Consider the following 16,695-nt stretch of genomic DNA (forward strand, 5'->3'; position numbering starts at 1 on the left):
CTGGGTTTACGCCTTCCTCCTGAACGGATCAATCAAGAAAATAATTATATTCTTTAATGACATGGCGGTTACCGTTAGCTTCCTGCGTTCATAGAAATTAGCAAAAGCTTGCAGTGAATTGTCAAAATTTCAAATTTTACGAATTTCAAAGGGTGATAATTGGAGAGGGAGTGAAGGTGGAAAAAACTTTTCTTCTAACGAAATGAATAATGCAATAATATCCAAGAGCTGCGAAAATTTCAGACAATTGGAAATTTCAAAAATTTGAAAAAAACGGGTAATGGTAAATTTATGGGCCATTTCGTTTTTTTAGAGTTCAAATAGGGTATGCTACAGGTAGAAGAAGCCAGCCACTACTCTTCTGTGTTTGCAGAATATAAAAAAACTTTCTGGGTTTGCTACAATAATGACATTTTTAGGACTTTGAGGTGGTATAATTTTAAGAGGGGGAATATAGGCAAATATTTTCTTCTACAAAAGTAAGTGCCTAGTAAAGATTTGTGCATATAATGTGAAATTTCAGCTTTCTATTTTTAAGTGTGTAGAAAATTTCGTAAATATGTCCACTAACGGACGGACAGTCAGGATAAACTAAAAAGGAAGGAGAGGATGGAAGATTTAAGTAATATTAAAGTCTCCACAAACAATAATCTCATCAGTAGTGTTTAGACTGCTCAACAAAATTTCCACCGAAAAAGAGAGTTTATTAAAAACCGCTGACGTAAAGCTCGGTGCAACGTAATAATTAACTACGACTAAGTTCTTGGTTTGAAACTCAATACTAGGAACTAGAATTTACATGATTGATTACGAGTACATGATTGCTTTTTCCCACTCTACAGTTATTGCTAATAAAAGGCATATGTAATGGAAATATGATTATATGGTTGATCATTATTGATAATGATTGATGATTGAGAACAGAAGAGAGCTGCTAAAGGCCATTTAAGTGGATATCTATAAAAGACATTTAAAAGTCCGCAGGGCTACATATCGGGACCAGATAAGGTATTTTCCTTGCAGTTTTAGTGTAGTAGCTTGACATGTTGAGGTAATTCCATGAAATATATTAAGAAAGTGCCGAATTACATTGCATAAAGACGCTTTAAAAATTTTGTTCGTATGACTCACTATACTCGGTGGTTCCTATACAACTTTGAAAATTAAGTCAACATAATTAAAAACACAGATAAAGACAATTTCCTAAAATTTGTCCAATTTGCATCAAATTTTATTTCTGGAAAACTTTGAAAATTTTCACCTGTCATATAAACTAATTACACATTGGTAAAAACATTAACACAACGCAAACTTATAATTCTTCAGTTCAAGCATTTGCAGTATTTTTAGTTGACTGAAATAAAGTTCCAAATTATTGACTCTAATTTTTGTGATGGAGACAGCTCCAAAAAATTTATAAATCGCGGTCCAAACATACTCTCTGTATATTATTTTACGACATATTTTAACTGAGCTTCCAATAAGAGAAAAAGCAATACACATATATCTGACAAGTTATGAAAATTTTGTCTGGCACATTTTATTCAACTCTAAATATTAGTTAAGTGTAAATTATTGAAAATATTGTACTTAAACATGACATTTATATAATTGAGATTGACGTGGTGTAGGCTAGGGTATAGTTCAGTCGGCTTGTAAGTTTGTTGATAGTTTAATAATATACAAGACTGATTTATAGAAAACTTTTTTTATTATTATAGTTAGAACAGATACATCTTATCCAAAGTATATATATATATATATGTATAAATATGTATACATGCATATACAGCGAACCCATTTAGGTTCATTCAAAATTTAAAAATAATTACCCAAATTATTTATAAAAAAATTAAAACAAGACGAAAATAACTACAAAATATCCTTGATTTGGTTCAAACTTTTTTAAAATTTTTATAATTCTTGATCTGGCACGAATATTTGTAAAGTCAACCTCCTTCTCAATTTTATTTAATTACTTGAATATACAGTTATTAGATATATGTACTGCAATGTATGATGAAAATTAATTTTAAAAATTTTTAATTAAAAAATGAATGTAGAGTCATTCATTGATGCATTGTAAAATTTTACATTATTTATTTATGCATTCTAATTTTATTTTATTTTGTAAAAGTTTTTAAAATTTGTTTATCTATTAAGGAAAGTGATAGATCTATTAACGATAAATTTTGTCATAACCAAAACGGTCTGTTTTTATGTCATTTTAGTTTTTAGAACACCAAGCCATTAGCCACACTATTGATTTTTTCTTAGAAGAATTTTATTAGAACTTTAACAAGTGTATTTCGCGTTCTGCGAAATATAATTTGTTACTAAATTTGATCAGTATTTCTTTAAAAACCACCGTTATTTATATCGCCATTTTTCAACTAGATTCAAGTAAAACACAACTAGAGTTGCGCTCCTAGATTTTTCGAGTGAACAAAATAATTTTTTATTGATATTCTAGTAGATTGAATTAGAATTTCCATTGAAAAACCTAGAATTCTATAGCTATCGGGACAACTACGTTTAATAAGTATCCGAAGAATATTTCTAGTGGAAAAAGCTATTATCTCTTTATTTTCCACTAGTATTTATTTTAAGTTTTAAATATCGTCAATTCGTTCCATATACATATGTATATGATAAAAACGTAAGTTCGGCCCCTTGTCCGGTTTCCAACCCCTGATCTTTCCAAAAAATTTACACATCCAAAATAAACTCACTTATATAAAATTTCATTGAAATCGATTCAGTCAAATTTGAGATACACGCATGCACTCATAGACCGAAAGACCGACATCCTGCTAAAAATGGTTTTGTTTACGCTTTTCTAGTATGGAGAAGTGCGTTCACATCGAAAATACGAAATTCGAAATTTGGTGACATCATATAACCTTCCTTATTGTATACAATGCAATCGGTAAAAATCACTAACTATTGCTTTAAGTTTTTTTTCCTAACCTTTATTATTATACATATGATCAAAATATTTTTGACGTCATTCTATTTTAAATTTTTTTTGTGATATCGCGTCAGTTGTTAATGAATACCAACACAACAACAATTTTCATCGCCTCTACATACATTACCATCAGGAAGGCATATTTGAGGTAAGGTAACGTAATAGATAGACTACTTTATTAAGTCTGTAACGCGACTAACAGAATATGGGTGAATAAAACATTTAACTTTGTAATATGAAAACTGACTTCATGACGTCTTATTTTTAAAAACAAGTTTTGAAGTCTACTTGTTCTTTTGAATTCTTCGATAACAATATTTTATTTTTTAAAATTATTGAAATAATTAAATTGTTTTCGCTTCATTAGGTGGTTTTATGGGTGACATCGCATTACCAGATATTTCCAGTGGTGAAGTAGGTGGTACTTTGCCCCCGCACCCAACAGTATCATTTACAGAAATCGAGCCTAATTTCGATTTTATGGAAGCAACAACGTCAACAACAACAATAGTTTCTGCGTCAACGACATACTCTAGAAAGCCTGAACAGAATTTGAATGTGTCTGACAGTTTTTTCACATCAAATAAAAACATAGACATTATTGCAAATCATTATAAAAATTCCAGAGATTATGTGAACAAAACTGAACCGTTTATGAATGATGATAATGGCAAATATCATAGGAAAAGTAATGATGGTAAAAACATTCCTAAAACTAGTGGACATTTCAATAAAACTTTTCAACAAGAACTAGAAATTCTTAAGCAAGAAGTTTACAATGAAGGTCTTCAAGTGGAGGAAGAAGGTATGACTGATATTATCAGAAAGAAAACTAAACTGCCGAACAATAATAATAAAAATGAAAAAAGCAACAATGACCCTTTTTGGGTAAGATAATCATACTTTTGTTTTACCTACATACATACATATTTAAAATTATTACCTAACATACATACATATTTAATTTTGTTTTAAAACACGCTTATGTAGATACATACATATGTACATATTATGTATATTTAAGCAAGAGAAAAAGTTATGGTTTTAAATAATTTAAAACTTACTGTCGAAATTCAAAAGCAGATATTTTGAATTTAGGTCTGTAGACCCAGGTACAATATTGCAAACTATTTTCACCAAAACTATAGAATTACTGGAACGTGTGCGTATGTTTTCTATATGCTTCATTATGGTGCAAGATTTTTGTATTTGCATCTGTTCCTTTGGAGAAAGAATTGTGCTGAAAAATTTGATTGTCAAAAAAAATCACTTCCAATTTTTCGTTGAATATCAGTGTTCATACTTTCTGACCACACAATAAAAACTAAACTACATGAAAGTTTTACCACCGACAATAATTAATATCGCAAAATACTTTTGACGATACAAAATGGTTTTTTGCAATAAAAAGCTAAAACTTTTAAAATAAAATTATAATTGCCAATTATGGAAAATGACTGTCTTTTGAAAAACATTGAAGAGAAGGACAAGAAAAGAGTTGCGAATATCTTGAAATCGAATTCATAATCTGCAAAGTATAATAATTTTTTATATGGAACACAAACTGCAGCAATTTTTTATCGAATTCTTTTATTTTAGTGGCATAATAGAGTATATTCGGTATTAGTTTGCAAGTTAAAAAAAAAATAAAAAAAACTATGGTGCCAATCAAATTGATTGCAAGGCCGAAAATAAAGAACAACCAATCGCCTGAGAAAAAAGCTCCTGATGGTTACTCTATGTCGAATAGATCTGAAGTTATAAGCATTTATTAATATGCAGGAAAAATTTGATACCGTACTGAAAAAGGCTTTAGCTCGATAATAAGTATATCTACACTCCGCCGCCACTCCACTCATACAATTTTTTGCTGAAAATTGATCAAAGAATAATCCTTGAAATTATTTGCAACCTTATGCGAAACACCCTGTATATACATACATATGTGCAAATTGATCTATTGTTGTTGCTATAGTTTTATACATGCCTTTTTATTTTGTATTGATTAATTTAAACTAGATTACACTTAATATGTACATACATATGTATGTGTAAAATTAATATTTTACATATTTTTTTACCAACATAAGATGTTTTATATATTTACAGTTAATAAGAGAACCAAATAAACCACTAAATAGCAATAAATATCAATCAACAACATTTGTTGAATCAAATAATTCCAATCTGAAAAGTGAAATACAAACGTATGTACCCCATTCTCATTATAGTAAATATGAGAAATCTTCCTTAGAGCCGCACTCGTCACTATCGCCTTATTCTAAATCTTCATCGAAATTATTTAAAGATAAGTCCAAATTGGAAACAACCAAAAAGTATTTATTATCAACTTCAGAAAAGGCATCAGCCTCGATCGAGCAAGAAGAAATTGAGGAAGATAATCGTGACACGGTTCTGACTATTACAAAAAATATGAAAGAATTTTCATCAAATATGAAAAAGATTAAAAAATCTTCGTCAGTAAATACAAAATTACCTACTGTAATTCATCTGTACAAATCAAACGAGGAAAAAAATGATAAAATTTCGGGTCATGCACGAAATGTTGATTTAAGGAAAATTCAATCAAATACTAAAGATATTGAAGATGATTCTGGTAATAACTTTGTTTCAGAAAAAAAAGTAATTATATTACCAACATCATTGCCAATTCAACGATCAACAGCGGCGAATGTATTTAGCAATGCTGGTGGCAATGGTGGTAAATTAGATGATATTGAATTTTTTCAGGTCGATGGCCCTATACGGAGAAGACATCGTCGCGGTAAACGTCAAAGAAGGTATGGTTATACAAAATAATAATTTTTAAAATACGAAAATGATAAAATATTTCTTTTGTAAAGTTGATCTCATATTTTGGAAAATAATGTAAATTAAGGATAATAAAGTTTTAATTTAATATAAGTTCTGTCTGGGATAAGAACTTTTTCAATATTTCAAAGCTTGAAAAAACTTTATAAAGTTTTTGCATGCAAAGCGTCTGGTATAATACTTTTTGCAAAAATGAGAGAAAACGATGACATTTTCATTTTCTCGACGTTTAAAGTTTTTTCAAGTTTTATAAAGTAAAATGTAGTGTTTTAAAAACTTTTCAAATGTTATAACTTCTGAAACATATATATGTTTTTCTTGGTTATGTCAGAAGGTTTTATTTAAAAACAAAAAATTTTCATCAGTAATATGGTACTTTTTTTCAAAACTTTTCAATTAAAAATAAAATAAACAAATTGGATTCACAAATGGGTATTTCCAAGTTTCACACTTTTTCAATCTAAAATCAAAATTTTCGGTTTTTGGTATAACGAAAAAATATTTATTTATGTTTGAAATTTGGGGTTTATCACATATTTATAAAGTTTTAAAAGTTTTTTCAAGTTTTCCGTCTGGTTTATTTTTTTTTAAATAGCAATTTTTGCTTTTTGCTTTCTCGCAAAAGTCATTGTTTCTCTTTTTGTTTTTTCAATTTTTACCCCAAACAAACCTATTCTTTAATATGAACATTGTATTTTGTGATACAAAAAAACCTGCTTGAAACATTGTTTTGAATTTGAAGAGTAAATTTAAATAAAAAAAAACAAATCCATTATTCGCAAAATAGCACCTTACTTTTCAAATAATTTAAGATTGAACTTTATATTTGTTTGTATATTTTAATGGAAAAGGTTTATTGTAATAGTTTACGTAAATAGCACCTTACTTTTCAAATAATTTAAGATTGAACTTTATATTTGTTTGTATATTTTAATGGAAAAGGTTTATTGTAATAGTTTACGTAATTTGGAAGGAGTTTACGTTTACAGTTTCGATGGAATAGGGAGCTGAAAATGACATGTTATAATTATTAAAAGATAATAGCTCGGAATAGGAGAATATTGAATAGGAGGCACAAAGAAATTTTACCAAAAAAAAATTATTGATAAATTGTTAAAACTTAAAACTCACAAGACTTGCTGTTTAGAAGAAAAATTGCTCCGAAAATGAAAAAAAAACCTATTCTTTTGATAAAAAAAAATTAATAAAGTTTTAATGATAGGATTTCTTAGATTATAGCAGTAACAGTCCCAGTAACAATAAGTTATAGTTGTTTGGCAATAATGTTCATCTTAAAACTTGGACCACGTGTTTCAATTTGACCGGATGTAAGAAAGTAAAAATTTTGTTCTAGAGAACGATGCTTTCGTTAAGATTTTTTTGTGCACAATTTTTCTATCATAAAACTTTTTGTGAAATAATATTCATTTTGGCTTCTTTGGCATTTTTTTTTTCTATCATATTGAGTGGAAATCATAATTGTAATTGTTTATTATTCAAAGCTTTAACATTCCTTATATAATAGAAAAAGTTTATTTTTTATGAATTTTGTTAGTCTCATATCAAATGTTTAGGAAATTCTTGAATTATTTTATAGCCTTATATTATAATACACTTATAAATATAAAAAATTTTTCTCAATACTAGTGTAACTTTACAGACATGTAAACTTAACTTTACATGTTCCTTTACAGACGCTCTCACACTACAAAGGAATATCGTGAAAAATTACAGCGTTTGAAAGAAGAATTGAATCATCCTGTTGCAACTGTCGATGATGCAAAAAGGGAAAGAAATCTAAATAAAAAAACTCAACAAGATCGAAAAATCTTGAAAAACTTAAAAAAGAGAAAAGATAAAAACAGATCTTCAAATTTTCCACAACAATTTGATAAAAAAAGTCAGAAGTTTTTGCTAGACAAAAACAATAAAAGATTTCTCGAAAAATTAGTTAAGCTTGAAAAAAATCAACACAATGAGAAATTTTTAAATTATTCAAATACTGTTTATGATAACTTTGATATTATAACAAAACGTAAGTCAACATTGGATGCGTTAACAGATGAATTGAATGCAGCAAGTTTAGATGCAATTATGTTAAATGACGAAAAGTAAGTTTCCTCGTAAGTAATAAAGGTAATAGCAGCTGAGAAGCAAAAGCATTAAATTGATTTAATACTTAAAAATAATCTATATATGTACATAGAAAAGATATAAACGTACTATTGCCAGGACAGTGTGGAATCAATATTTTCATAAAATTTTGCTTCTAGACTGAACGTAAATAAAATTAGTGCTTTTAAAATGGTGCATATACAATTAAAATAAGATTTTTTCTTTTTTATCTTTTATTCGCAGAAATTCTAAAACTCTTAAACGACAACGTCGTATTACACGTGCTGTTACAGCAAAAAAGGAACGAGTCTGGGATTACGGTGTCATACCTTATGAAATCGATGGTAATTTTAGTGGTTCTCATAAAGCGCTGTTTAAGCAAGCTATGAGACATTGGGAAAATTTTACTTGCATTAAATTTGTTGAAAGGGATCCTGATGTGCATCCAAATTATATTATTTTTACTATTAGAAATTGTGGGTAAGAATTTGAAAAGAACAAGTTTTTAAAAACAAATTCATTAGTCTAACTTTCACTTGTATTTAATATAACACTTCATTGCTTAGCCTCATTTATCGTTCAATTTTGGAATCGTACTATATAATAACTGACCAGATTAATAAACAATGGTTTTCAACTTTTGTTTAAATATTTGAATTTTATAGGCATATTTTTCTAAGATTCATACATTTTATAATTCTTTATAAAAATATTTGATATATAGTTTTTGCAGTTTGCTGTCCGCGCAGACACGAGTGCCGTCCCTATATAGTTTTATAGTTGCCCTCCTATATAGTTTCTAGCTATCGAAATCCAATAATTTTAAAACTAGTATTGTTATTACCTACAATATAGTAGATATGCGATATGGCTATAAAAATGATAAAAAAAAATGCCAAGTCTTAAAAATTGCAGCTTATTTCTAAGGAATTCGTTTACAAATTTTTACAAAAATTAAAGGTTATTTTATAGTATTATTTTGTAATATTATAAATTTGAAAAACTAATATTAGGAATTCCTTTTTACTCTTCCCTATAGAAAATGTATTTCTACTGTGCATTAAATTTAATATTTTTTTATTTTCTCTATATTTTTCGGTTTAATACCTTTCACATAATATAAAGTTGCTGCTCCTTCGTTGGAAAAAGGGGGAATGGTGGACAGGCAATTTCAATAGGAAGAAATTGTGATAAATTTGGTATTGTTGTACATGAATTAGGTCATGTTGTAGGCTTTTGGCATGAGCATACTAGACCTGATAGAGATGCACATGTAGTCATCGAACATAATAATATAATGAAAGGACAAAATTATAATTTCAATATGCTGACGTCGGACGATGTTAATTCCTTGGGTCAACCATACGATTATGATTCAATTATGCATTATGCTAGAAATACATTTTCTAAAGGAACATATTTGGATACTATATTGCCAATTGAAGTAAAGGGTAAGAAGCGTCCTGAAATTGGACAACGTATTCGCTTGAGCCAAGGTGATGTAGCTCAAGCGAATTTATTATACCGATGTCCGAAATGCGGTCGAACATTTCAAGAAAATATAGGTTCATTTTCTTCACCATCTTACCAGTCAAGAGAAAATGCAAGCAATGTTGAAAAATGTGAATGGCGTATTACTGCCACACATGGTGAGAGGATAGTTTTAAAATTGGAAAATTTGGTAAGTTAAATTAGAATTTTAAGCATTTTAAGTTCCTAAAAAATATTTTTAGAACTTATTCAAATCTGAAAAATGCCAAACCGATTACTTGGAAATTCGAGATGGTTATTGGTATAAATCCCCATTGTTAGTGAGAAAATGTGGTAAAGTAGCACAAGAAACAATAATGACTAACTCTAGCCGCATGTTAATTTCTTATGTTAATACTCATAGAAACGCGGGTTATCGCGGATTTAGAGCTGATTTTGAAGGTAAAAAATTTAAATTTCAGACAAGAATTACTAAACAAAAACTTATGAACTTTAAAAAACAAGCGATTTGTGGTGGAGAATTATTCGCCGATTCAGAAGGGCGTTTAGAATCCCCTAATTATCCTTTAGAATATCTTCCAAACAAAGAATGTGTCTGGAAAATTACAGCTGCGGAAGGATACCAAGTTGCTTTAAAATTTCAATCTTTTGAAGTGGAAAATCACGATAATTGCGTGTATGATTATGTTGAAGTTCGTGATGGTGATAATGCTGAAGCTCGTGTCATCGGAATATTTTGTGGTTATAAGCCACCACCAAATATGAAGTAAAATAGAATAAAATTTGAAAATTTCTTTAATTTTTTGCAAATAGTTTGATTTTCTATTTAATAAAGATCTACTTCAAATACTATGTGGATTAAATTTGTTTCCGATAGTTCAGTTCAAAAAGCAGGATTTTCCGCTATTTTTATGAAAGAAGTAGATGAATGCGAAACTGCTGAACATGGATGTGCACACCATTGCACTAACACTTTAGGAGGATATGAATGTAGTTGTGACATCGGCTATGAGCTTCATAGTGATAAAAAAAATTGTGAAGGTTTGTTTAAAAATTGAATAATATTTAAAAAAATATTTCAAATTAAAGTTTTTGTTTGCTATGTAGACGCTTGTGGTGGTGTTTTAGAAGCTACTAATGGCACTATAACATCGCCCTCTTTTCCTGATTTATATCCAGCATTAAAAGACTGCATATGGGAAATTATTGCGCCACCACGTTATAAAATTTCCTTGAACTTTACACATTTTGATTTGGAAGGCGTAAATAACCAACATTCTGATTGTGGTTATGATTCTGTTTCTATATTCTCAAAACTTGGCGAAAACCGTTTAAAACGGGTTGGTAATTATTGTGGTACCAAAATACCACCAATAGCAACATCTGAAAGTAATGCTTTACGAATTGAATTCAAATCTGATAAGTCAATACAAAGAAGTGGTTTTGCTGCAATATTTTTTACGGATATCGATGAATGTGCCGTAAATAATGGTGGATGTCAACAAGAATGTAAAAACACTATTGGGTCTTACATATGTTCATGTCATAATGGTTATACATTACACGATAATGGACATGATTGTAAAGAAGGTGCATGCAAATACGAAATTTCAGTTCCATATGGAAACATTTTTAGTCCAAATTATCCAGAATTATATCCCCCTAATGTAGATTGTGTGTGGCATTTTTCTACCACTCCAGGGCATAGAATTAAACTGATTTTTAATGAATTTGATGTGGAATCACACCCGGTAAATTATTTTTATTTTTTGTTATATAAACCTACATCTTGTATTTAATTACTTTTTAGTAATTAAATAGAAAATGTGATGTTTTAAAATTGTTGAATTTCAATTAAAATATCAGAAAAAAGAAAAATATAAATTTTATTTAAATTTCTGGTTTTTCATTTTTGTTTTTTTTGTCACATAGAACTGTGGCTATGACCACGTAATAATTTATGATGGTGAATCTGATGATAGTTCAAAATTAGGTATTTTCTGTGGTGATAAAATTCCTTATCCAATATCAGCATCCTCAAATGAAATGTATATGGTGCTAAAAACTGACAAAAATAAACAACGAAAAGGATTTCAAGCAACACATTCAACATGTATGTTTCAAGTTTCTGAGACTTTGATTTTCTTATTGTTCTTTATTAAAATAATTTACACAAATACTTATTTTTTTGCGAAAACTCATAGTACTTTTCCTTTTTTTTTTGGCTTTTTTTTTGGCGGGGACAGCATGTGGGGGATTTCTTGGTGCAACACCACACATTCAACAATTTTACTCGCATGCACGTTATGCTGATCAGAATTATGATGAGAATATGGATTGTGAGTGGACAATAAAAACAACTTCAGGGAGTAACGTACAACTCTTTTTTAACGATTTTGACGTTGAAGATTCAACCAATTGCACATACGATTATGTAGAAATTTATGCTGGTATGGAGGATACAAGTGGACCATTGCACGGTCGGTATTGCGGTGACAAGGTAATTGTTAGAGATAATATTCTACTTTACTCAATCAAGAAGCTGTGAATACGTATATGTTTTTTTTCTACACAGATTCCGCAGGAAATAATTTCCCTTAGTGATTCTTTATTAGTACGTTTTCGAACTGATGATTCATTTACAAGTAAAGGTTTTTCCGCATCTTATGTAACTGTAGAGCCATTAGAAGAAAGCGAAGATTTAAATTCAGATAGTCATGAATCTGTTACACCATTTCCTGGTTACTTTAAAAGTATTTACAAATCCGATTCACTTGATTCTGAGGTGTATGAGTACATAGACAATAGAGAAAACACAATTTCTAATCAAGAACAATATAAACGTTTTGGTAGATATGCGAATTACCGTAATTTGTATGTTTAATTGTATTTAAATATTACATTCTTATACAAACAAATTATGCATATATATATGTACATTTGTATCTAGGTATAAATAAAATTTTTAGTTATAAGTAAAAACGGCTATAAAAACAGATAAAGCATTAATTTCAACCCAAAAATAATTAAATAAAAATTTAATGAACATAATACAAATGCAGCATTTAAGTTGGCATAAACCTAGAGACTTAATGTAGGTTAAGCCTATGAAACAATAATGCTAAATAAATAATTGAAATAGGTGATGAAATGCTGAGGACTTTAACAAAACGGTTTAGTTGATTAATGTTCACTATCCTGATATTCTGCGGAAATTATTACGTCGTGTAATAATTTTATTTTTTATTAATCCTTAAAATAACGAAAAGAATTTTCAAAAATAAAATTAAGTCCTTCAAAGACCCATATTTTAAAATCTTCCATAATTATTTGATAGAAAAATAAAATATATTTAATAGTATAATTTATTTCAGGTGCTTGTTGCTCAAAATGTTGTAGCAAAATTTTCTTGTGCCACTTCGCTATATACACAGAAAAGTTCATCTTTAATTTTTTGTTAGCTTTTAGCTACAATATCTTAATTTTTAATAAGTTTTTTAGTGGAAAACGTTCATGGTGCACGTTTGTTTTTATAATTTTTAAAATTACATAAGATAAAATAACATCCCAAGTCATTGTCCGTTGTGTGTCCGTTTTTACCTGGTATAGTAGAATATAAACGGCAATTTTCTGCACGACCACAATTTTTGTGATGCCTTAAAAAAGCGATTTTTGTTTATTTTTTTAATTTTTAACACCACAAACTTCAAAATATTTCATTGCAATAGCCTACATATGTTTGCGCCAAAGCAACGTATGTATGTTTTTTGAATAATGTAAACATATAACAGATTTCGTCTTTCATAAACCGAAAAGTAGCAAAAGACATTAAAAATTAATCCTTATCTAAACCAGTTTTTTTGTTCTTATATCAGGAGTGTTATGTTAATCTCTACTACTTATTTATTCTGTTCTACTCTTAGAGTATTTTGAACATAATTTAAAACAAAAGATAGTTGCTACTAGAAAGAGTACTTGTAAAAACTACAACGCACACTTGAAAGAGATATGCTGAATTACTAAATGCACAACAATTAAAAAAATCAATAATTAAAACAAAATTAAAATAAGAAGTTTTATGAATATTATATTTTTATATTATATGGTTTACGCTAAACACTACTTGATTTTTTTATTTTAATTAATCTCTTTAATTAAGCTGTTAATTTACTTTTAAAATAAAATGCAAAATTTTCTAGAAAACGAAATGATACTTTCTAAAATTCATATCAGAAAAGAAACCATTATGAGAAGTCATATCTTAAATTCATTTAAAGGGAATGTAATTATTTAAGATAAAGTTAATATAAAAAATTTTGTATATAAAAAATTTTTAAACGGATAATAATTATTCATGATAATCGTATTACATGACAATATTTTGTTACAATTTCTTCAATTATAATATACTTATACTAACATGAAAAAACCTATTTAATAATATTAGAATATTGTTACAATGTAATTCATTAATTTTTAATTTTATAATAATGTGTACATATACAAGTGCATATATACACAACACATATATTCGTATATAAAATATATGTATTTATGTATATATAAAATGTTTTTATATTTTTTAACATTACGTAATATTATTGTATGTACATAATTTTGGGAGTCTAAACTTGAAAAATAAAGAATTTTGAAGCTGATTCTATTTTATATATCATAATCTATTTACACTAACTTTTGTTCATAATTTAATAATATTTTCATTTTTTTTTGAAAAAATTTTATATGTAATTTTGTAATAATTATTTCCACAACTCAGAATATTCGACTCTTTCATATACTCATAACATTACGATTACCGGAGAAATGAAATTGAGTTTGACAACGGATGGAAAAGACATGTGTAAGTCCATCCTTAAAATTTTTGGGAGTTCTATGAAGTTCAATATATAATACTAGTTATTATAATGACAAGATTTTGATTAGAACTTAACAATTCTTTGAGAACAATAAAGGGATATTAAATTTTCATAATATCTGCAGACGGCAAATATAAATGTATGTGTATTGTATGTGTACATATTGTTCTACATATCACGTTTGCTTTTAGTAAAATGATTTAATATTCATTAAAATATATTAATAAATACACTGTAATATTTATAAATTAATTATTTGACAGATTGTTTGATGATTATAAATACGTAAATGTATGTAGATAGTATACAGAAAAAATAAAAAAAAATATTATAAACGTATCTTTAAATGGAAACACAAGATATTAAGAAAACTATAATAGAACAAGTAAACAAAAACTGTTTTTGAAAGACAATAAAAATATCAAAAATTTCAATTAATCATAATTTTTTTTGAGTATTTTTAATCTACATTAAAATAAAAATATATCTACGAGTACGTTATAATCTACATTAAATTTAAAGGGAAAATTAAAGATGTAAAAAATTTAAAGGGAATATGTCTTTATTTGATATAAAGACATATTCTATTATAGTATACTATATTTCTATTATAGTATGTATAGTAGAAAACTTTTGTTTACAAAACTTAAAACTTTATAAGTTTTTGAGCTTCGCAGTATCAACTTTTTGCCTTGGACTGATAAATCAAGGGAATAATGAAAATTTTTCTATTTTAAAATATTTTTTCTTAAAAAGTTTTTTTCCCATTTGCTGGAACGAAACTATATTTTTTTAAAACAAAAAAAATCAATCCTAGTATTTCCGGATTCAAAAGTAATTCTAAATTTTTTATAAAATTTTTACGGATTTCGAGTTTGCAAGTTTTTCCGTCTTTTCTGTACTAAATACTTTTAACTAGCGTATTTTCTGTTTACGACAAGTTACATCTCTTACAGTCATATAGTTATATACATTTTAATACTCACATGTTTGTATGAAACCAATATAAACAATACTTTTACCAAAAATCAAGAAACACAAAATTCAAAAAGTTTACTCATATCGTTCACGGGTAATTTAGCCAGTTTTCAAACTGCGTTTTAAATACTTAACTACTACATTTTATAACTTAATGTTTTTCAAATTGGTTATCGTGATTGTGAATTTTCTGGAAAGTATATTTACGATAGCCTTTTAGATTCGACATTAAAGCATCGATAATTTCATAAACAAACCTTTTAGAAACTTCTTTCGAACAATATTAACATCTCGTTAAACAATCCATTTAAACTTATTGAATTATTTTTAACACCATATGAGAAACAAAAAAAGTTTAAGTATTGTCGAGTCGACATAATAAAGTTTTGTAATACTAAAAAAAATTAAAATCCTTTTAGATAAAAAGTAGACCAATCTGGCTGGCTGTGCTCTTTCAATACTTGATTATTTTAATTGGAATAAGAGACTATAAATGTTAAAGTTACTGTAATATTTTCACCCCCATCATAGAAATGATGTCCAAAATGTTTTAAACTTACTGTAAAACATTATATTTTTTCTCTCTCTTTTTTCAATAAAATAGTAAAACGTTAGATGATAATCATTCAAAAATAAATTAATTTAAATTGTAATATAAGATGATAATATTAGATAACTAAAATGTGTATTTTCTTTTACCTGATCATTAATGGTTAATATATTTAATTATATTTTGTTTGTCATTGTTTTCCATATAGTTCGAGATTCAAGGTTAAAAAACATTATTAACCTTAAAAAAATTGCATTTGCAACCTTAATTTTATCAGAGCAGAAAAATCTAAAGTGACAGAAATTTTATCGCTTTCTCGATTACAATTACCAATTTTTTGAAGATTATTTTAGTTGAAGCCTTATTTTTTGCAGTTGATGCAAAACTTAACGAGATTTTTATAACTTCAAGTTACAAAACATAAATTTAACATATTAAGTTGATTATCAACAGATATTAGTTTAATTGCTAACACATATAACAATAACGTTAAACAAAATCGTAAGATTTGAAAAAATAAGTTCTTTAAATTACTCGTATATAGAACATAATGTATATTATGTATAACATAATTATAAAAATTGTCGGTACCTTTTTATTTTTCAAAAAATCATATTTGTCCTTTCCGTATCGCAAATAGAAACAAAATAATTTCATAATAATTCAAAATTCATCGAAACTTCGAAATAAGAAAAAACTAAAAAATTATTAGACGTAAAAGAAGAAAAAGCAGACTGAATGACTTTGTTTCGGTTTGAGAATCAAATTTTTGTGACAGGCTTGAAGTTATTTTCTCAAACTATATATCAGGGAGGTTATCAGGCGGGCTGAATTGCTGAATATTCCCTTATCGTTATACTCAAATGTATACTCACATAATA

At 27.5% G+C, this 16,695-nt stretch overlaps 1 protein-coding gene across 5 annotated transcripts in view; it reads left to right on the forward strand.

The window, feature by feature from the left end:
• LOC129612116 (dorsal-ventral patterning protein tolloid) overlaps positions 1–14,708 on the forward strand; it is a 62,587-nt gene extending 47,879 nt beyond the window's left edge. For 3 of the 5 annotated variants that reach the window (XM_055525642.1, XM_055525643.1, XM_055525644.1), the window contains 12 exons: positions 3,339–3,859; positions 5,081–5,772; positions 7,498–7,914; positions 8,162–8,398; positions 9,044–9,599; positions 9,652–9,850; positions 9,914–10,175; positions 10,245–10,450; positions 10,517–11,160; positions 11,342–11,522; positions 11,656–11,909; positions 11,985–14,708. In XM_055525642.1, the coding sequence (XP_055381617.1) occupies positions 3,339–3,859; positions 5,081–5,772; positions 7,498–7,914; positions 8,162–8,398; positions 9,044–9,599; positions 9,652–9,850; positions 9,914–10,175; positions 10,245–10,450; positions 10,517–11,160; positions 11,342–11,522; positions 11,656–11,909; positions 11,985–12,293 (4,478 nt within the window). In that variant the 3' untranslated portion in view covers positions 12,294–14,708. The remainder of the gene's footprint in view (positions 1–3,338; positions 3,860–5,080; positions 5,773–7,497; positions 7,915–8,161; positions 8,399–9,043; positions 9,600–9,651; positions 9,851–9,913; positions 10,176–10,244; positions 10,451–10,516; positions 11,161–11,341; positions 11,523–11,655; positions 11,910–11,984) is intronic. The other 2 variants (XR_008697203.1, XM_055525646.1) reach the window with 2 other exon arrangements.
• Positions 14,709–16,695: the final 1,987 nt, after the last annotated feature.

The sequence above is a fragment of the Condylostylus longicornis genome, unplaced genomic scaffold, assembly GCF_029603195.1.
Source record: "Condylostylus longicornis isolate FDR11 unplaced genomic scaffold, ASM2960319v2 ptg000055l, whole genome shotgun sequence".
NCBI lineage: Eukaryota > Metazoa > Arthropoda > Insecta > Diptera > Dolichopodidae > Condylostylus > Condylostylus longicornis.